The 22,824-nt window shown below is 36.3% G+C and overlaps 2 protein-coding genes across 2 annotated transcripts in view; both read left to right on the top strand.

The window, feature by feature from the left end:
• The first annotated feature begins 5,648 nt into the window (after positions 1-5,648).
• On the top strand, positions 5,649-9,537 carry LOC140171736 (uncharacterized). Its single transcript, XM_072195084.1, has 3 exons — positions 5,649-5,761; positions 7,266-7,455; positions 7,815-9,537. The coding sequence occupies exon 3, from the start codon at positions 7,841-7,843 to the stop codon at positions 8,882-8,884; it is 1,044 nt and encodes a 347-aa protein (XP_072051185.1). The 5' UTR covers positions 5,649-5,761; positions 7,266-7,455; positions 7,815-7,840; the 3' UTR covers positions 8,885-9,537.
• An 11,421-nt stretch (positions 9,538-20,958) lies between these two features.
• Positions 20,959-22,824, top strand: part of LOC140171645 (inactive tyrosine-protein kinase transmembrane receptor ROR1-like) — a 462,163-nt gene continuing 460,297 nt past the window's right edge. The window contains 1 exon segment of the mRNA XM_072194972.1: positions 20,959-21,295. Within this exon segment, the coding sequence (XP_072051073.1) occupies positions 21,178-21,295 (118 nt within the window). The 5' untranslated portion in view covers positions 20,959-21,177.

Here is a 22,824-nt window from a genome sequence, read left to right as displayed (position 1 = left end):
GTCAACCGATTCAAGTGTGTAAGATGCAGAATAAGAGGGCTACATGCTGTTTTTTATGTTTTGGATTTGGATGCTTATTTGTCAGCTTATGTCAAAATTCATTCACCTTGTAATCTTTTTCTGGAACACCCTGTATATTAATTTAATTTGCTAGGTAACAGTAAGGAGCTGTTATCTAGCTGAGACTTGGTACATATGTAGTACAAGTACAAATACAATAGAAGCAAACTTCTTTAAAAGTTTTGCAAATTTTAATCTGCATAATTAATTAGAGCTGATTTTGACTTGTCCAAAAAATTATTCATAATTGAAAATTATGCAGATTGAAATTAGCAAAAGTTAAATGTAATGTGTATCTAGATAGCCCTTACAGCTACCCACATTGCAACATTATAACATTTCCATTAGAGATAGAATTTAACTTCTTTTCCACAAAATGTTAGTTTTCACTGTCAGATATGTCCTCTTTTAAATTTGGCCTGAGCAAATGATGCAATACAAAGAAAATCACTGTATAATACCAGCACATAAGCCGCCAATGTGAGCCACTCCTTCAAATGTGACTGATGTTGGTCCCAAGACGCCTTGCATGGAGAGTATTGTGAACATTGTGTGTTAAGTTTTGAAAAACATGAGGTTGTTCTCCTCAGCAAATGTTACAATATGACCTGATTTTAAAAAATTTGTCAAATCAGCAGTTTTTAGGTAAAAAAAATCCCTTAAGATGGGTAGGGTTTCAGATTGCCATCAGCACACCCCTGTTAAAATTTAATTTGAGCCCCCCTCCCCCCCAACATTTTTTGTTTCAAATGAATGAGCATCAAGTCAGGGTGAGAATCTTGGATAAATCTGTCATATATGATTAAAAGTAAGTTTTATTCAAAGTGTCATATTAAGGGGACTGTGTATTCTCAGAAATGCATTAATTAAAAGTGCTGTAACTTTAAATTAAACAAAATTTAATGCAAGTACACATTTTTATATGTTTTTATATGTTTACTCGTATATATTTTTGTTATGCAAAAAGTATTTTTTTGAAGAAACTTCAAAAAAGCACATTGTTTTGCCTTCAATTATTTGGAACACACTGTACCCAAATTTGGATTTCATGTTTGTTTGTTTTTGTAATTAGACACTCCATTCATGGAACGGTTTTTTATGATTTGGATATTGGTCTTATTTTTTAATTGTTGAATTTTCGTCTTATTTGGTCAATAATTCAAAATAAGGCCTGAGCGCTTCCTAAACTGGAGTCTAGGTTACAAAAAAAACCACAAAATCCAAATTTTGGATTTTTCCTTCCTATAGTGTGTTCCAAACAATTTTAGGCAAAATCATGAGGTTTTTTCTTATTTTCTTCAACATTGTTCTTGTCACCCCAAATTTGTATTTATATTTAGATAATTTCCTTTCCAAAAATGTATACTTTTATCTTGGATTAGTAACTTTTGGGCCATTCCATTTAAAATCCACACCACCCCTGTGGAAGATTTAGCTAAAGTCTTCCAAAGAGGGAGTATGAGTTTTGAATAGAATAAACCATTGGGTAACTTCATTTGAAATACTCACTCCAGCTGTGGAAGATATAGGTAAAGCCATAATACAGAGGGAGTATGGGTTTCAAAATGATAAACCCTGACCAGTTACATTTGAAAAACATACTCCCCTGTGGATTTCAACTGGAATACTAGCCCATTATGCATTTCTGAGAATGCACAGTCCCTTTTTATAATAAATTAAATAAAAATATAAATCAATGTCAATTGAAAACATACCAGTTACATTAAATATCATTTATAGAAAAATAAAGTTATCTATTACTTGACTGAGTTTGTGTACCAAAGAAAAATATTGTTAGTAAATTGCATGTGTATGTATATTGTGACATGCATAAAAACAGATGGTTGAGTGGTCCTAATAATTGCACAAGCACATGATTGCTATTATTGTATGTAAAGCGAGAAATTACGTAACTTTTAGTATTTCAATTTTAAGTGTTCTATTATGATGCTATAATAATAAACAGTTCAAGAGAGAAATTAAACATTAGCCAGTGTAATTATTTCATGTTTTTCTGTCTCTTACCAGGTATCATGACTATCATCAGGGTTATAAATATATTCACCAGTGTTGCAATAATATGTCGGCAAAATTCATGACATATTATTTTTTGAAAAAGGCACAAAAATCATGGAAAAGTTCAGGAGGAGACTGGATGTGATATGTCTATTTTGACATCACTATTGGGTCACTATCATGAAACCTTCAAAAACAATTAATTCGAAATCATAAAATGTGTTATGTGTTTGCTAAATCAAAATTATGTTATTCCAAAACCACTTTCAGCATTGTAGTTTCGTAAGCCTTGTACTTTCATAATGCGTGTCCTGTACTGCCTTGAAAAGTCATGAATTTTGGTTTAAATTACAAACATTTCATAAATAAATGTGGAATGTATTGTTAAGAGAAAGTGATCATCCAAACTTGTTAAAGACAGGCATTCAAGAAGGAAGCAATAAATCAGATCAATAATGGGTGTTTGGAGGCCAATGGAAGTACTATGACTACCACAAACAAAATTGATGGATACAAATGCAAACCCAGCCCATCCCCAACATGCCATTAAACCTAGGCCTAGAATCCGTACCCTAAAACCCAACCTGAATTACCTTAAACCCCAAACAGTACCCTTAAACCCAACAAACACGTACCCTTAAAGCCTAACTACCTGAACTGCCTTGAACCCCAACCAGTCCCTGAAACCCAACATACAAACATGTACCCTTAAAAGCCCAACCGCATGTACCCTTAAACCCCGACACGTACCCTTAACCCCCAAACGTAGGCATACCCTTAAAGCCCAACATTTACCCTTAAACCCCAACATGTAGGCCTCACGTGTACCTTAAAAACTCCCACAAGTCAGACCTGCCCTTTAAACCCAAACCCAACCTGTAGGCCTACCCTTCCCTAAACCCCAACATGTAGGCCCTTGTCCCCAAACTGTAGACCTATACGTAGGCCTAACCCCAACATATGTACCTTTAAAACTCTAACCTAAAGTTATCCCCAACCTGTACCTGTAAACCCCAACACATGCCCTTAAACCCCATGACATCTAGGAAACTCCAACATGTACCCTTTTAACTCCAAACCAACCCCCTGAAACCCATGTAGGGCCGCGTACCTTTAAAATGCCCCCATCCATTACCTGACACACAATGACAGGCCAGATCATTTTGGAATTTGGAAACCGCATAGGCTTAATTCTGTGGCATAGTTTAAAAAACACTGAAATTGTCTAAAAACGACAGCGAGCAGGAAATTGTGCATACTATTTGCCACCGTAGTATTGTTTTTCTGTGCCTTTTATGAAGTATAATATTGCAAGATACCTAAACAACACGCGCCTCCTATTTTTCTGTAGGCCAATGCTCTTTAGCCTGGCTTCAACATTTTGTTTGAGCCTGACCATATCAAGACCCAAGCGTGTCTCGCACGGAACGACTCAACGAAAGTCATACTGCAGTTACTGTCCGTTTTCCTATACACAATACACAGTGCTCTTTCCCATTGACGCGTGACCTTTACAAATAGCCCTACGTTAACAGTATGGGGATATGACTAGTTAACGTCGCTGTGTGAAAAATAACCGGCCAATATTAAAAGTACTCTTCTAAAGTTCTAGAAAATATAGTTTTTAACATGTCCTAAATTTTAGCTAATTTAGATGTTTGGAAATATTCGTACTTTGGTGTTTTAGTTAATGTTATAGGTAATAGTACATTGCCTAGTTAACGTCGCTGTGTGAAAAATAACCGGCCAATATTAAAAGTACTCTTCTAAAATTCTAGACAATATAGTTTTGTAACATGTCCTAAATTTTTAGCAAATTTAGATGTTTGGAAATACTCGTACTTTGGTGTTTTAGGAAGGATATGTAAACGACAGATAACACCAAAAATATGAAGAAATTATTTCTAAACCGTGTTAAGTCAAAAATCATTATGTTGCTCATTTTCAAGAATGCTGGTTTACAAAAAGCACGACATTGTCTGATTTCGTGAACAAAGCCACACATAACATTGTTTCCTTTCGTTTCCTTTATAATCGGTTACCCAACTGAAGCTATGAATACCATCTTTATTGCGATATCGCACATGAAAACAGTCACTTGTGCACAACCAGAGAAGATCCGATTTAATCAGTTGAGCTGTTTCAATGAGTGTTATCTTGGTTTAATAGCTTTTAATGGGGTTAAGTCCTGCAAAGGTCGAGATGAATTCTACTGTAGACATGACTGCATCATGTAGGCCTAAATATTATACCACCTAGAGGGGCTAGAATTTTCTTTGGATGCGAGGGATCCAAATTTACAAAAAGTGAGCGTCAATGAAATTGCGACCCCCCTATTCCGGCACTACAATTTTATGACCCCCCCAACGATACACCTTACCCTACGCTAAAATTTTATTGAAATCAGTCTTTTTGAATAAATTAAACACACTATCTGTGGTCATTTGTGACTCTCTATTTTGGTCATCAATTTGTTTTTCTTTAAAACCTCCACGCCACCCCCCCTCCGTATAATTGGGACCCACCCCTTTCCGAAGAAAATGAGAGCCCCCTAAGCCCTAAACACAGATCCCATGCAAGTATCAATCCGGAGCAGACGCCAGTACCAATCTGTTAAATATAGCCTTGGATACCTTCATCAAATGAACGGGTTATTTTCTCCTAACATTATGCAAATACGAAAATACCAACATGCAAATTAACCTCAATGCACACCGAGTGTATATAAGTACTATCACCGTGATATCATAGTATACTACGACTCTGTCACGGTCAAAACGTGATGAACCACTGGTTTTTCATGGCAACGGGATCATCGCGCAGCACCGGGATAATCAAAAGTGACCACTCCTATGATGTTAAGGCCAAAATAGCTCATTTCTATAGCACGGTCTTAAATTGTCAATTCGATGGGAACTTGTGTTTTGAAGAAAATTTCGTGTGCGTTTAAGAATGAAATCGCGTATTTGTAGACGGTAACAGAAACAAGACATGTTTTCTTTGCAAATAGAAAAGTTTCAGGCAAAAATCTCAACTTTTTGGCACTTAAAATCAGGTATCAATCATGCCCATAGCCTAAAAAAATGAGTCTTCGAAGGGCGCACACCACTAAATAAACTCCCATTGAAATACGTGTAAATATACATGAAAGTAAGTTTGTTTTTCTACCCCATGTAAAACCATTTTTCATATTTTGGTAGCACCAATGTCTTAAATAAAGATTAAAATTTAATTTAAAATGGGTTTTTTGACACAAGTTGAGACTAACTTTTAAGCTACGGGGACCTGAACAGCGCCACGCTTATTTTCAGCTTGCACGAATGCCTCCTTACCATATCCGTACGCGGATTAGTTTTGGGAGCCAAACTTTTGACCAGATCAAGATGCACCATTTTGTGATATTCTGAACATTTACCAATTGCATATCTTTTAATTTAATTATAATAAACAATCATGGCTACTCATCTTGCTCCCAAGGGACACCCACTTGTTTGCACTACCGACCTATGTTTACCGGGACTATCAAGGGTTACACCAAATGCGGAAGGATTTAGTGGTGTGCTGCCCCAAAGTCACAGTTTTGGGAAATTTTTATTGAAACTTTTTCACGTTTACGCGTGAACCTAGTCATTAATTGTCATTTAAATCTGTAGATAAGAAGGTGAAGTTTACAGGAAGACAAACGGTAAGTTCTATGTTACACTCCAGTAATCGTTCGATTGATCAGAAGTCGGAACGAGAAATTTATTTTTGATCATGTTTTTATAGGTATAAATAGTTTGAAACACATTTCCTAGTCAGCCAAATTGGCCTAAACCGGAGCCCAAACACAATACATATTTACATAGAAATATAAAAGAAAAGATTGGTCAAGGAAACCTACATAAATATATGTTGTCTATACTTCACTTGACCCAAATAATATATGATTTTTTTTGTGATGAGACACTCGACTCGCACATAGAATTTCAGAGAGGATTGTGTATAGCAGTATAGAAAAGCTGCACTGACTATCATGAGACTATGCTGTTTTGTTTTTTAATTGATACATTTAAAATGTTGGCAGAATATTTTTGATGAAAGTAAATCTTTGACAAGATATAACTTTGCTACGGAAAGTGCTATGACAAAACGGTTTTCAGCTTTTGGCTTTTGGCTTTCTTTACTCAAGGGGCTTTAATAATAATATGGTATATTATAAAATGAGGCAGTTTGATGGCAAATTTGAATTCACCTTTCATACCTGCATGTTGATTAGTATTTATTTAATAATGTAGTAGACTAAGTAGTACTAAAGTTTTTGTCCGGCACTTGTTTACATTTTGAGAGCGTGCAGAATTAGTTCAGAAGTGGGGTTCTGATTGGCTGAATCAGTTGTCTGACAATCATAGCAACAGACTGATAATCCGATTGGCCGATTGTGCGTCAAATTCTTTTTTTTTTTGTGCAGATCTGCGCCTTTAAATTGAACATAAAGCTTCACGTATGTCGCTCATTTCATTAACAGTGCGCTGGCATCAATCTGAGCAAGGGACTGCCATTCTTCTCTGAAAGCCAGTGTACTTACTACTAGTACATGCAGAATTCTTTTATAAATTAAAGCGTACTGCTACGACACGTCCAGTGCATATTATTTTCCACAACTTAATTCCTATATAATGCACACGCTTGACGTCTTGAGCATTATGCGATGGTTAAAGCTTAAAAGGAACCTTGCAGCAGATAGTACATCAAGTGTCATTCAGTTCACCACATAAACTTAAAATTCCTTTGTGCGTGTTGGATAGAGTGTAACATTTAATTTTCGGCTGGCAAATTTTAACTTTTATTCTTTGAATTTTAACCTTTTATTGCAAGTTTTTCATCGCTTTTATCGATTTTAAATAAAACAAAACAAACATAACCTCAGACGGAAATAGATTAAACATAAGCACCAATTGTGTATCTGTCAAGCATTCAAATAGACATTAGACATTCATATATTCATATTTGCTTCAAACAAGTTACCACAAATTAGCATGCACATATTAAGGGGAAAAAACTTCCACAATACTTTGGAAATATAGTTTGTAGAAAAACCTGCCTAAGTTATTTCCCCAGTGAAACTGCCTAAGGGAGCTTACTTGAATGCATTAGGACCCATGAACCTCGATTAATTTTTATTTTTTTAATTATTGTTCTCATTTCAGCTTGAAGATAAATACAAAAAGCAGAGATGAAAAAAACGAAGCTGTTGACACCTTTCACCTGCAAGTATTGTCACGTGTTGTTTCTTTCAAATAAGGAAAATATGGAGGTTGTCCAGAGGATAACTAAAGCATAAATTCTGCTTGTCCTCAAAACATTTTGGTTGTCCCCAAAATGTGTCATATTTAAGAGGTAAAATATAGTGGTTGTCCAGAGGATAAAGTACATAATCTCAATATGGTTGTCCCTGGAGGATAAGTGCTTATTTCGAACACTGGTACCACAAATTAGCATATAAGGAAAAAAGCTTCCACAATACTTTGGAAATATAGTTTGTAGAAAAACCAAGACCCAGATGAACCTGCCTAAGTCATTTCCCCAGTGAAACTGTTTAAATTAAGAGAGCTTACTATATTGTTGAATTATGACCCAGATGAACCTACCTAAGTCATTTCCCCAGTGAAACTGCCTAAGGGAGCTTATTTGAATGCATTAGGACCAAGATGAACCTCATTTAATTTTTATTTTTTTAATTATTGTTCTCATTTCAGCTTGAAGATAAATACAAAAAGCAGAGATGAAAAAAACGAAGCTGTTGACACCTTTCACCTGCAAGTATTGTCACGTGTTGTTTCTTTCACTGGACCGATTCAGAAATCATATCAGAAGACATAGAAGAAAATATTGTAAAACAACTCTAATTTCTTATACAGGAACGCTGCGAGAGAAGTCAAACTTTTATCATTTTATCAACAAAAAGTTGAGGGTTCAATATAACCATCTCACAAGCCTTCAAACAGGTTTGACTAAGAAAACTGGTAATGCTTTGGCAAGTTGGCCATTCTCAACATCCAGCAAGGTTCAATTTAACCATCTCACAAGCCTTCAAACTGGTTTGTCTAAGAAAGCTCATAATGCTTCAGTAAGTCCGCCATTTTCACCATCCAGCAGTGCTTTATTAGAGGCTCGCCCATTCTCACCGTCTTCAAAGAAACCGTATCAGTGTGACTTGTGTTTTAAATGTTTTGCAGGAAGAAGACCTCTGCAAAATCATATCGCATGTCATACAAATGTAAAACCGTACAAGTGTGATATTTGCCAGAAAGCTTTTGGGATTCTAACTTACCTGAATAAGCATAAAAAAACACATCTCGCGGAAAAGCCTTTCAAGTGTGAATATTGCGGCAGAGGTTTTACCCAGAAGCAGAGCTTAGACAGGCACATAAGAACTCACACCAAAGAGAAACCCTATCAGTGCGGACTTTGCGAGAGATGCTTTGCAGACAATGCATCCCTTACTGGACATATAAGAATTCACACCAATGAGAAACCATGGCATTGCGAGTATTGTCAAAAGTCTTTTGCCGATCGCAGGAATTTGAAGCAGCATATCAGGACGCACAGCGTTGAGAAACCATACCAGTGTGGATACTGTCAGAAAGCATTCGGACAGAGTAGCAGTCTTAACAGACATTGGAAACGTGTTCATGAGAAGAAAGATAAACCGGTTGATACAACTGTGGCAAAGTCCACATCCTATGGTGCTATATTGGCTCATCTTGCGTCAAGTTTGGAACAGGGTGGAAATAAAAGTAAAAACATGCTGAACTTAAATATGTAATTTTTTATAACGGTAAATGTGAATGGTGCTTATTGGTTTATATTTTATCCAAAATTAATAAAAGAATAGTAAATTTATGCTATGAAAATGTGACTTTAATCTACCACACAGGGGTGAAGATTTCAAATGGAGTCACCCATCATCTCCTGTATGAGAGATTTATGTCATATTTTTCAATAGGGGGTGTATGGATTTCTAATGGAATAGCCCAATAATTTTTGAAATGGTTTTTTTGTCTTGGTTTTTTTTTGTAAGATTGTATATGTAGTGAAGGGAAATCTTAGTACAAGTGACATTTTTGTCCTTTTGCAATTGTTAACCTATTTATTGTTTTTTAAAAAGTGTCTGTCATTGATAAATAATAATTGATAGACAACTTGGAAAACAATCGGTCCTGCTTGAAAAGTATAAATTATATAGACTGGGCTATTCCATTTAAAATCCACACTACCCCCACATGTGGCAGCTCCAAGAAGGAGGGTGAGTTTCAAATAGAGTTGGTTCTTATACTCATTCCATTTGAAATATAACTTCCCCCTGTGGAAGATATAAATCAACATATTCCACAGGGGGTATGTGGACTTAAAATGAAATAGCCCAATCACTGGGTCCTAAGAAATGTTATGCTTGCCTAATATCTGAAATCATGCTACTGTGATACCGCTCATCTAGTAGTAATAGTTATATAATATTGAATGGCTTTGAGTGTGATATTAAGAATATATTGACGAGATAGAAAAATATTGCACAGTGAAGACGAAAGTGCAATATTTTTCTATCGAGTGCAATATATTCTTGTATCATACTAAAATAAGCCATTCAATATTATTATTATTATTTATATCAGGCTTTTGCTATGCGGTAAAATGAAATTTAAGCTTACCTAGCCACCGGGTTTAACCAATGTGAGGCCTAAAGTAATGTAAGCATACCTTTTGACCTTCTTGTTTTCTGCTCTTTACTCTCCAAAGACAATTTCGTAATAATTTTATAAATTATAAGGGTTTATTTGTAGATGTGGATTATATTTCCTAAGGTTATCATCATCCAGAATTGCCGCGAATTAAGTTTGTGATTTTACTTGTTTATACAGTCCGAAATCTCCTGTGCCATTACGGTGTCTGTGGTGTATAATGTTTTGCTGTTGTATCATGACGCGTTGTGCTCTCACCATGTTAAGCGCTGACGCCAGACGCTGCGATTACCGCGTACAATATTTAAAAAATATTGTATTGCATCCGGTATTTTGCAAATATTGTACAATATACAGTTTTATTGTATCGCTCAAAAGCCTGATATAAATAATAATAATATATATGTACTCTCTACTCACTAAATATTTTTTAAATACTTCAGAATTTATGCATGCTAATTAATATAATAATAGTTTAGTAATTTATATCAATATTATGTGTACTTTAGGCATGTCCAAGCGTTCATGCCATATTTTTCCAGTTTGGGTCATTTTGCTTAAGGTTGGTCTAAACCCTGGAAATATGGAAACATTTGGGCCTCGTAACTGCTAAATAAAAAGATGGGGGGACTTTACAATGAAATAGTCCAATCACAGGGTCCTAAGAAATTTGATGCTTGCCAAATATCTGAAATCATGCTACTGTGATATCCATCATCTACTAGTAATATGTGACCCGTTCTGACAAAACCAAGAACAAGTCGCATTTTTGACATTTCATGATTTGAATAAAAATGTAAGCACGGGACAATGAGCTTCCAAATGATACCAACATTATATACATAGCATCAATACTCTAAATATGGATAATTTTGTAAATGATACCTTGATAATTTTGCAAAATTGCTAGTCTGAGTAATGTGCTACTTATTTTCCTGCCTTACACAGGATTGAATAGGGATTATCATAGTTCAACTGCTTTTTAATAAGTATTTTCAAGGATTTGAAAGTCCACTCAGTCTCAAGGTCAAATACCATGAAATTAAGAATTCCAAATTTGATTTTTTTCTAATGGGAATGTCATCTTTAAAGGCCTATTATAACTCCAAAACATGCCTGGCGACTTGTTCCGGGTTTTGTTGGAGCTGGTCACATATTTTATGCATGCTAACTAATATTTTTATAATAATAATTTAGTAATTTATATTATGTGTACTTTAGGCATGTCCAAGCGTTCATGCCATATTTTTCCAGTTTGGGTCATTTTGGAAACTTTTGGGCCTCGTAACGGCTAAATAGTTGGTCTCAAGTATATAAAAGTACATATTTAGAATGGAAAAGACTTTACATTTTTTGGACAACATAACAAACAAATTCTTGAGTAAGAAAATATAAGATATAAATATCTAAATGTAGGACCCTTTTTTTTTTTTTTTCTAATTTTGACCAGCTTAGAGAAATGGTTGAAAAATGCTAATTTTTGCCCAAATTTCAAAAATATTTGGTGGAAGTTGATCAAAATTTAAAAAAAAATTAAAATCAGGTCCTAGATTTATATCTAGTTTTTAATAATTAATTTTAACCAAAAAATCACTGAAGATTTTTTTTGTTTTATTGTCTGAAAAAAATAGTTTTTTTAAGATTTTCTCCGAAGCATGAGCATTTTTGCCCAAATTTGACCTCACAGATGGATTCATCAAATATTTGTCATTTAAATATGTATACTGTTATATACTTTAGACCAACAATTTATTATCTAGCAGTTATTAGGCTCAAAAGTTTCTATAATTCCAGGAGTATACCATCTATTTTTGCAGGGTAATACATTGATCTTAGGGTCCGTTCACAAACCAATCACTAGTAACGATGCAAAAAGAAAAATCCACATTTTTCAGGGCCCTCTTTCTGACCTAAAATTATTTCCAGCCCCCCCCCCATTTAGCCATGAAAACTGTACGACTACGTCAACCCCAGAGAGAAAAGTGTAAACTCATGTTCTTTGAGAAAAAATTTTAAGGCCCACCCTTCAGAGGGATACAAATTTTCAGGGCCCCCTTTTTTGCATCATGCCCCCGTTACAATGTTTGTGAAAGATCCCTTATAGAAAATGAGTCAAGGAAGCTGCTGGTCACATTATTTCCATATGTATTGCAATTATTGAGTTATGACAAGCCAAAACAAAAGTTGTCACAAAATGAAATCATACGCCTACAGGGAAAAATCCATTACATATTGAACCTATACATTTCCCTGTGATTGTGGGCTTTGTTTTTCTCAATATTTGAACACAAACACCACTCTGACTCGCTTTAATAAAACTGAAATTGTTAAATTCCTGAGGAGTACATTGTAAAAGGAATGGGCTATTTCAGTTGCTGAATCCTTACATCCCCTATGGACGACATGACCTTAATGTTCCACACAGGGAGTATGAATTTCAAATGGAGTTACCTGAATGAGTGTGGTGACCTCACTTGAAATTCACACTCCATGTGTGGAATATTTAGGTCTGATTTCTCAAAGCTTGGCTAGTGGTCAGGCTTCCTAGGCCGGGTTCCTAGGCCAGTAGGCTAGCCCTACCAATGTGGATCCATTTTATTGATAGGTGATGTATGATGTGAAATTGTAAGCACTGATATATAGGACTAATGGGCTTAAGCCAGATGGCTTTGGAAGCCTGACCACTAGCCATGCTTCGAGAAACCGGCCCTAAATGTCTTCTATAGGGGGTGTATGGATTTCAACTGGAATAGGCCAATAAGCAGTACTGAAGGATGAGTAGAAATAAAGCTATTATAAATGTAATGCTTCTAAATTGAGTAATGTCTTTCTCACCATGTCACATATTTGCAAAATTGTTTGATATTAACTGCTGACTGGGATGACAACAACACACCATCATCCAAACAATTCTTATTTCATGTTTTGAGTTGAATTGCTCCAGTGCATGGGGCAGAGGGGTGTTTGCAGCATGTGCCCCATCGCAAAAAAAATTCCATAGGAAAGTTGCCAAGAAACAGCTTGTGCCCCACCCCCACCCCAATCAGGTCCGGTGACCACCCCCACCACCACCACCAATAAGATGACTCACACTATGCCACTGCTTCAGTGGTTTGGATTTTATAAGCAATGATTAATGTGTATCACATAGTACACAACTTCTGGGGTGGTAGCCACGAAACAAGCATGTCAGTTCATATATCGCCAAATGAGTTCAGGCCAAAACTTTCAATGTGGTCATGAGAAAAATATGACCTTTTTACCTAATATAATTTGTTGGAATAAAGTAGGTGGTTTTTAGCTGTCAATCAAGTAAGAATGACAATCTTCCCTAAATTTTGAAAGGGTGAATGTTGAAAAAGTACTGTCATCCTATTCACCATTATTTTTGCTCAGTACAATATAGCCCCCCCGTACAATGGAGCCCTGCGGCTCCGGCCCTTAAGGACATGCCCCATGGGCACACCACGCCCTGTGGGATGTTGGACATTTTTTGTCAAAACTTTCCCTCCCTTGAAAATTACTTTGCCCCCCCCCCCTTCCCTCTCCTTCCCTCTGGCAAGTTGAAACCTCATGTTTTGACTTTGAATCAGTACCGGGGATCAGTGGTGCTCTGAGAACCAGCTGCTGCACTGCCTGCTGCTGCCATGTCAGGCTGCATATGGATTAGCGCCCTCATAATGTCTGACCATCTAGTTTCATAAAGGGGAAAAGAGGGGGTACTTAGGTGTATAAACGAGTTTGTTTAAACGGTCGCTCCGTGTGGAGACACGCTTGGGTCCTGATGGGACCAGGCTCAAACAAAATGCTCAAGCCAGGCTAAAAAGCCTATATAAGCATGCTGGCCTATATGGAAAGAGAAGTGAGAAACAGATTTGAAGACAAAGAACAAGGAAAAGAAGGCACTCCCAACAATCAAGTGAACAATTTTACTGTCAGCCTTTGGGTCAGGCCCTGAACTACGCTGTGGGCCGTATGAGCATAGGAAGTATACCGCGCCCCATCGGTAGATAGCATACCAAGAATGTCACACACTCCCTCATCAATAGTAGATAGCATACCAAGTTTGTCACCCACACACCATCAGCCAAGTATAGCAAGTACCGTAAAGATTCGCCTGATGGTGCATACATGATCCCCTGAGTAGGCCAGGCGCACTCTCGTCAAAATCCCACCAGCATAATCAGGATGCGGACCCTTAAAATTCTTGTTGGGATTTTCAAAGGAGAGAGCTCTCTATTATTTTGTGCGTCAATTCTACCGAAGGCAAAGTAATAGTGTAAGGGCAAAGGACCCCATGTATGTCATCTGCACCCCATCAGCAGTAGATAGCATACCTAGTATCATCCACACCATCATCAGTAGATAGCATACCAAGTATGTCATACATACCTATCACCAGTAGATAGCATACCTAGTATGTCATCCACACCCTATCAACAGTATTATAGCATACCTAGTATGTCATCCATACCCTATCATCAGTAGATAGCATACCTAGTATGTCATCCATACCCTATCACCAGTAGATAGCATACCTAGTATGTCATCCACACCCTATCATCAGTAGAAAGCATACCTAGTATCATCCACACCATCATCAGTAGATGGCATACCAAGTATGTCATCCATACCTATCACCAGTAGATAGCATACCTAGTATGTCATCCACACCCTATCAACAATATTATAGCATACCTAGTATGTCATCCACACCCTATCATCAGTAGATAGCATACCTAGTATGTCAACCACACCCTAATCATCAGTAGATAGCATATCTAGTATGTCATCCACACCCTATCAATCATCAGCAGATAGCATACCTAGTATGTCATCCACACCCTATTAACAGTATTATAGCATACCTAGTATGTCATCCATACCCTATCACAAGTAGATAGCATACCTAGTATGTCATCCGCACCCTATCATCAGTAGATAGCATGCCTAGTATATCAACCACACCCTAATCATCAGTAGATAGCATATCTAGTATCATCTACACCATCATCAGTAGATGGCATACCAAGTATGTCATCCATACCTATCACCAGTAGATAGCATACCTAGTATGTCATCCACACCCTATCAACAATATCATAGCATACCTAGTATGTCATCCACACCCTATCATCAGTAGATAGCATGCCTAGTATGTCAACCACACCCTAATCACCAGTAGATAGCATATCTAGTATGTCATCCGCACCCTATCATCAGTAGATAGCATGCCTAGTATGTCAACCACACCCTAATCATCAGTAGATAGCATATCTAGTATGTCATCCATATCCTATCATCAGTAGATAGCATACCTAGTATGTCATCCACACCCTATCATCAGTAGATAGCATACCAAGTATGTCACCCACACCCTATCATCAGTAGATAGCATACCAAGTATGTCATCCACACCCTTATCATCAGTATAGATAGCATATATACCAAGTATGTCATCCACACCCTATCATCAGTAGATAGCATACCAAGTATGTCATACACACCCTATCATCAGTAGATAGCATACCTAGTATGTCATCCACACCCTATCATCAGTAGATAGCATACCTAGTATGTCATCCACACCCTATCATCAGTAGATAGCATACCAAGTATGTCATCCACACCCTATCAACAGTATTATAGCATACCTAGTATGTCATCCACACCCTATCATCAGTAGATAGCATACCTAGTATGTCATCCACACCCTATCATCAGTAGATAGCATACCAAGTATGTCATCCACACCCTATCATCAGTAGATAGCATACCTAGTATGTTATCCACATCCTATCATCAGTAGATAGCATACCAAGTATGTCACCCACACCCTATCATCAGTAGATAGCATACCAAGTATGTTATCCACATCCTATCATTCATTCATTCATATTTTATTTTCATCAATCATCAACATCAATAAACAAGTGATACTAATAGCTCAACAAAGTAATAAAATTAAATATAAACAAGAGTCATTGGTATATAAATAAATCTCAATACATTTAGGCAGTAACAATTAAATCAATATAATTAAATTAGAATAACATTACTATGTATGATTGACACTTTAAATGCATAATGATATTACGAGCGTGCTTGTAGTAGTTTATCACGGAAATACCACACTGCAATGGCAATTGATTTTGAGAACCCAGTAGATAGCACACCAAGTATGTCATCCACACCCTATCATCAGTAGATAGCATACCTAGTGTGTCATCTACACCCTCATCAGCAGTAGATAGCATGCCTAGTATGTCAACCACACCCTAATTATCAGTAGATAGCATACCTAGTATGTCATCCACATCCTCACCAGCAGTAGATAGCATACCTAGTATGTCATCCACACCCTCATCAGCAGTAGATAGCATACCAAGTATGTCATCCACACCCTTATCAGCAGTAGACTTTCTTTGATGGGATGGAATATACATAGGCGTAAATCCCGGGGGATGGGACATTCCAATCAATATTCAGTGGTGTAGCGACGGTGGGGGGGGGCGCAAGGGGGCACGTGCCTTGGTGCCACCCGACGCCGAATTCAGCATCGATTCTGCGCCCCCTCCGAGCGATGAAAGTAAAAATGTTCGTTATAACCTATTTTATTATTTCAATAATGAGGGGGGTCATGTATCTTTAGCCCTGGGTGCCACAACAGCTACGCCACTGCATATTTTAGTACAAGTGTGGGGGAGGCGCGGTGGTCCATCGGCAATCATCCACCCAATGTTGACCAGGGAGGAAATAAGGATAATTTACTGGGTGGGCAATTTAATTTATTTTTGCCCTCAAATTAGGGAATAATTTACTGGGTGGGCAGCGATAATTAATTTCAACACGGGCTTTGGAATTTCGGAAATGTAGACCTGGTTTTGCGTGAAGTTGACTTTGATGTAAAAAGTGGACTTAAATGCATCTTATAGCATATTCATGTTGCAACTTTCAAGAAAAATTGTATATCAGATATCGTATTATATTTCACTTTGGACATTTAAAAATCATACACCAATTATCACTAACCATTACTCCTAGCAGGGGTGTGATTCAAATCTTGTGAAATATCCAGGAAGTAGTAGAAAATCCTGAAAAACAGTGCGAAATTGGGCTAAAATACCCCCCCACCACGGGCTGAAAATCAATACAATTGCGTACATTTTGGCCACATAACATCCAGGAAATCTGGATAAATCCTGAAGAATTACCGGGAGGAGAATTACACCCCTAGGCAGGGAAAAAGCTGTAAAGTTAGATAGGAAGGGTAATGTTTTTATTTGGTATTTACAGTGAAATAATGTTTTAACTTTTACTCTGTAACTTCTTTTGTCACACACACATCACTCACAGATTAAAGAAATATAAATTTCTGTTTGGACGAGTGACATTTTCTAAAATATATTGAAATTATTTGATAAGAAATGATGAAATGTGTTAAAAAAACCAGAACAAAAGTATACTTTTAAAATTTATAACAAAAGTTATTGCCAAACCAGTATTTGACCAGGTATTTACTAGTAATTTCAGGTATCAGAGATGCCACTTTTCTTTCTCATGCCTGAGTTCCTTCTTTTATTAAGTCAAAATGTCCGCACTTATCTTTAATTATCTTCAACCTATTTTTGTAATCCAAATTTTCACAAAGTTTCAGGGTTTTTGAGTGGCCCAAAGTTGCATCTTTGGGGTATATGTTAGTATTCCCAGTTTTTGTCATGAATCTACTGTAGAATTTGGCAATAATGGACAACCCTTCATTATATTGACCTATTTCCCAACTATAATTAAAATATTTATTTTGCCAATTCTTATAATTCTTATAACATAGGCTCCAATGTTGCACAAAATAATAAAGATAGATGTAGAATTACAGTCCAAAGGTGTAAAAAGTAATGATAATGTATATAAATAACATGTATTCTTTCAACATTTAAAGTTTAGATTGATTGCAGGAAATCATTTTCATAATACCATAACCTGCATACTCAAAGACTTTAAATGAGCAATGTATATCTGGATTTAAGTTTCAAATATAATCAAATATATAAAAAATAAATTCAAATATAATGTTCCAAGTCTATTAAAAACACACCTTATTTAAGAATACCTAAATTTATGGTCTCATAAGAATTCTTTCAGGACTTGTGTGGAAATTGCTCAAAATAATATTAATTTTTGGCTTCATATTTTATCATTTTGTACTGTCTGATAATTATTCCTACTCTGAAGTTGTAAACATGGTAAATGAATAAATTGGCAAATGTTAAGAAAAGATACATCACTTTCATTATTCAACATCGCTTTCAAAATGCAAGTTGATTTTAAGATATGCACGTTGGTAATATTATATGGTGCCCAATTTTTTGTGGGCAAAATCATTTACTGGGTGGGCACTTTTGGGCAATGGGCAAGTTGAATTTACTGGGTGGGTAAAATAATTTACTGGGTGGGCATTTGCCCACCCAGTTATCATGTTATTTACCTCCCTGATGTTGACGCCTAAGTAGGTTTCTAACCAAATTAACTTCATATTTGGCCTAAAAAGCACATTTTTGTGCTCTTCGTGCGAATTTGTTCCACTTTAGGTTTGCACCGTTTGCACCGTTTCACCATTTTAGCTTCTGTCGCCAAAAGGTCCTGGATTGAATATCAGCTATTTCAAGAAGATTTATCTCAGGGTCTGACAAATCTCAGCCTGGTAAACCTGTGAAAAGGTCTAGCGCCATCATAATTAAACTGCGCAATGGATGAGGTCTGGCGCCCAATGAGCCCAAATCAACCGTGTCAACTCGAAATTCAATGCCATGAAAACCGGTCGTCACAATGACAATTTTGTTTGTTTAGCATGTTTACTGGCCTTATAATCTTATTTCTCGTTATTTGCAATATGTTGAAATTTAATGAAATTCTAATTTCCTTTCATTTGATACTGCCCTTCAAGTTACATAATTTATTGTTTGTTCCGAGCAAAAAGAAAAGCATTTTTTTTGTCTTCTTCGTTCTATCTTGTACATACTAAAGTACATTTGGAATCAATGATTGCTGCATGATTCAATAGGACTATTGTTGATTAATTAACGAATCAATCAATTAATAAATCAAACAATGAAAATGCAGGCCTACTTATTTATCGTGTATTCAATTGATTGAATGATGAAAATAAAGTCATTTAATTATCATGTATAATTGATTGATTAATTCATTTATTCATTGATCGATTAATTCATAATTGATTGATTGAAATGAAATGAAATGAAATGAAATGAAATGAAATGAAATGAAATGAAATGAAATGAAATGAAATGAAATGAAATGAAATGAAATGAAAAAACGGAATTAAACGAGTTTTTGTCATATTTGTAATGTTTTCATTTATTCATTGATCGATTAATTCATAATTGATTGATTGAAATGAAATGAAATGAAATGAAATGAAATGAAATGAAATGAAATGAAATGAAATGAAATGAAATGAAAAAACGGAATTAAACGAGTTTTTGTCATATTTGTAATGTTTTCAAACTGAAATCAGCCAAATTCGTTGTTTGATAGACAACCGTAATTTTGACATGATATTTAATATGTCGTATTCAGACTGAACGGCCAATTTTGGCCGGTTGCCCCCCACCCCCTCCACATTTATGCAAATTAGCTCATTAATTATATAAATATGCAAATTAGAGGGCGGCTTTACTACATATTAGAAACACTTTGACCAAGTTTCATGGCAAAAGTATGCAAAATAAACTGAACATTTATGCATTGATTTTTAGCAAAATATTAGACTATGCCATAGTCGATTTTTGATAAATAAAAGCATGTTATTAATCATGATGAAAGCATTCAGTTGAACTCGAAATTATACTGATATTTATGACATCAAAATACTAGTATAAAATTGTTATGAAAAAGTTTATATGATTATATTAGTGACAGTAAAAGTAAAGTGTACGTAGGCTATTGCAACATATCACAATGTCATAATTATATTGGCATTTCAATACTGAACAATTCTGATTTTAGAATCTACGAGTTAAAAATTTGGGAAGCTAACAAACAGAGGGGGTACGGTAACTGAAAAGATCAGTTGTGCACAATTTAAATTCAATACCCAGGGTATACACATTGGGCAAGTGGACTACGGAGTAGTCTAGCAAAATATTGGCAAAACTTACATATATAGGCCTATGAGCCTTTCCAGTCCTTTTAGCTCATTAACTACATTGATTATTGATAAAAACAATAGGATACAAAGAAAATATAATTGATGTATTATGAAAACCGTATGTCAGATTTGCTCCAAACAAAAGGCATATTGATGAATCTGTTAAAACATGCTCAAAGCATTTCCTAATTTCTAGAAAATGCCTCCAATACCACCTTAAATGATGACCCACGCTACGCCACTGCATGAATGTGTGCCAAAAACTCTTGCCCCCCCCCCCTTTTACCGGCCTACGGCTCCCCAAAATAGCTTGCCCTGGCCCTGCATCGGAGGCTTGTGCCCCCCAGCAGACCCGGTGCCCAAAATCATTGTCGTCGGTGTCCCCCCCAATATGATGACACACGCTACGCCACTGCATGAATGTGTGCCAAAAACTCTGCCCCCCCCCCCCGCTTCCCCCCTTCCCGGCCTATGGCGGCTTGCCAAAAATATGAGTTTGCCCCTCCATCAGCTGGCTAATTTTTTTTGTTATCTTTATAGCCATGGTGTTACTGCATGTTTATGATTTATTAAACATTTACACACAAAAGAAATAGGCCTACAGCTGATTTTATGAAAGCTAAAAAATATTTTTTAAATCTTGTCCCCCCCCTCCATTATTTTACCCTTCCCCAATGCAGGGCTCATACACTGCTTTCCTGAGTTAGGCCTATTACTAATATGATTTTTTTACGGAGGGCCTGCCTGCCTAAACGATATTTGAGGGATGGGCCCCACCAAGCCCCGAGGTTCCTAAATCAGAAAAAAAGACCTATTAATTTTAATATTATATAATAAAAGCTAATATTAAAACTGATAGTTTTTCTGGGATATTTTTTCTACCAGTCATCTTTCTCCATCCACTTCATCATTTCGATTCTCCACGCCGAGACAAATGTGGCAATACCGTCCCTTATATGCGCCCAAAATGCGCCCCAAGATGACCGATCTGGCAGCCACCGTGTGTTTGTGTTTATAGGTTAACGCTGTACATGTGCCTACTGACTCACCGTGTATCCCAATGAACTGGTATCGTATAGTAGTGGGGACATACCAACCACATAATAACCTTGGTGCATCGTAAATATCCTCCTGTGGAACTTTACCCAACTTTGAACTTGAAATTTCTTGTTTGTTTTTGCCGTATTTCTCTCATGTGATCTTACTTAGGATATGTACCTTAGCCAGGGGATGGATGGGGGTGTAGTTACGCCGAAAGTTCCGGGGATCGATAGGAGGATGGTCCGCGTGATGAGTGGGGTTTTGACAGCGGTGCTGCTAATTATCAATGGTGAGTAGGCATGCATTGTATACGAAGTTGTAGATGTCCTGAGAATATGCACGAGCCCCACTCTGTTTAGAAATGTTAATGGTTTATATTTGGAGTCTTACGATGCCCAATACTGAGTGTAATGTTGAACGTAGGCCTACCATAGCACTGTATTATAGTGTATACCAGTACCTGTTTTGGTATTCGAATGTGTGGCACCATTGCCCTAATATAAATCCAAAACACCATCACTGCTCTTGTCCCTGCCGTCCCGAGGCGAGCGCCGTGCCTATTCGGTACACATTCAGACCTTGGAAGGTCTAACCTAGTGCATACATGCCATTCATTTAATATGTTTGACCCTTTTTGAAGGACATTTCAAATATTTGCTCGTAATATTTTGAACATGTTGTATATTTACATAGACTCTAAGCCCTGTCAAATAAAAACTTGAGTAACTTCATTTACTGAGGTCCTAGTACATTGTGTATCACTTGGTCTTGGTAAACATAAAGCTGGTAGTTCTTGTTTGATCATGCAGATGGAGATTTGAAGACCTATTTGACTATTCCAAGACACAAGTATTCAAACTGTGAGCTGTGTATATTTTTCAACAAGCCCACTTGGTAAATTGAATTATCAAATTGGATTGTAAAATCATGAACCAACAAAAATGAAAGAAAACCAAACCAAACCAAACCAAAATTCTACAAATAAAAGAACAAAATTAAATGAAATCAAAGGAAAACAAAAACAAGGGTAGGGCTATTGCACATTATCAGCAACAAAAACAAGAAAAATAACAACAACAACAACAAGATCCAAAATTAAACCAAACAAACACCATATTAAATATCTACCTCCAGTACCCGGTACCTCAAAAAAGTAAAAAACAAAACAAAATGAAAGAAAAACCCAAAATAAAAACAAAACAAAAGAGCAAAAAACAAAAAAAAACAACCCCCCCCCAAAAAAAAAACAAAAAAAAAAAAAACAAAAACAAAAAAAACAAAAACAAAAAAACAAAAACAAAAACAACAGCAAGCAAACAAAAAACAAAACAAACAACACCAAAAACGGATTTTTATAAACCATTTACCAAATAGCAGCAATGTCCTGATATCCAATCCTTAGAATCGGGAATTACTAAAACAGTTAATGCAAGAAAGTGTGGAAGGAAGGATACAAACTCCCTTGGCATAGTACAGATTATGTTCCTATAAAAATAAATAAAATTAAAAAAAAATCTAGACATTTTAAACAGTTTCAGCTTTACCATACATCTGGGATTGGCGGCTTTTATATTTGGTTTTGATTTAATACCGATTTTCCTGGTATGCACATAATTAACCAAAATTGAGATGAATTGAGATGGTTTTCAATCTACCTGTAACTTGTTACCATGGTAATGCCAACAAAATGCATCAAGTGCATGTGTCACCTGCAATGCACTTTCATTCAAAGCCAAATGATAGTCTTTTGCAGTGTTTGTACTCAATCTTGGATGTATTTATAATAAAAATGAGATATTTTGTCGAAAATTTGATTTA

The sequence above is a fragment of the Amphiura filiformis genome, chromosome 1, assembly GCF_039555335.1.
Source record: "Amphiura filiformis chromosome 1, Afil_fr2py, whole genome shotgun sequence".
Lineage (NCBI taxonomy): Eukaryota > Metazoa > Echinodermata > Ophiuroidea > Amphilepidida > Amphiuridae > Amphiura > Amphiura filiformis.
The sequence above is the reverse complement of the archived record's forward strand: the minus strand, read 5'-3'. Positions and strand labels throughout refer to the sequence as shown.

What these genes read in the sequence shown, in the direction of transcription:
- LOC140171736 (XM_072195084.1), top strand. Translation starts at nt 7,841, where the DNA reads ATGAAAAAAACGAAGCTGTTGACACCTTTCACCTGCAAGTATTGTCAC.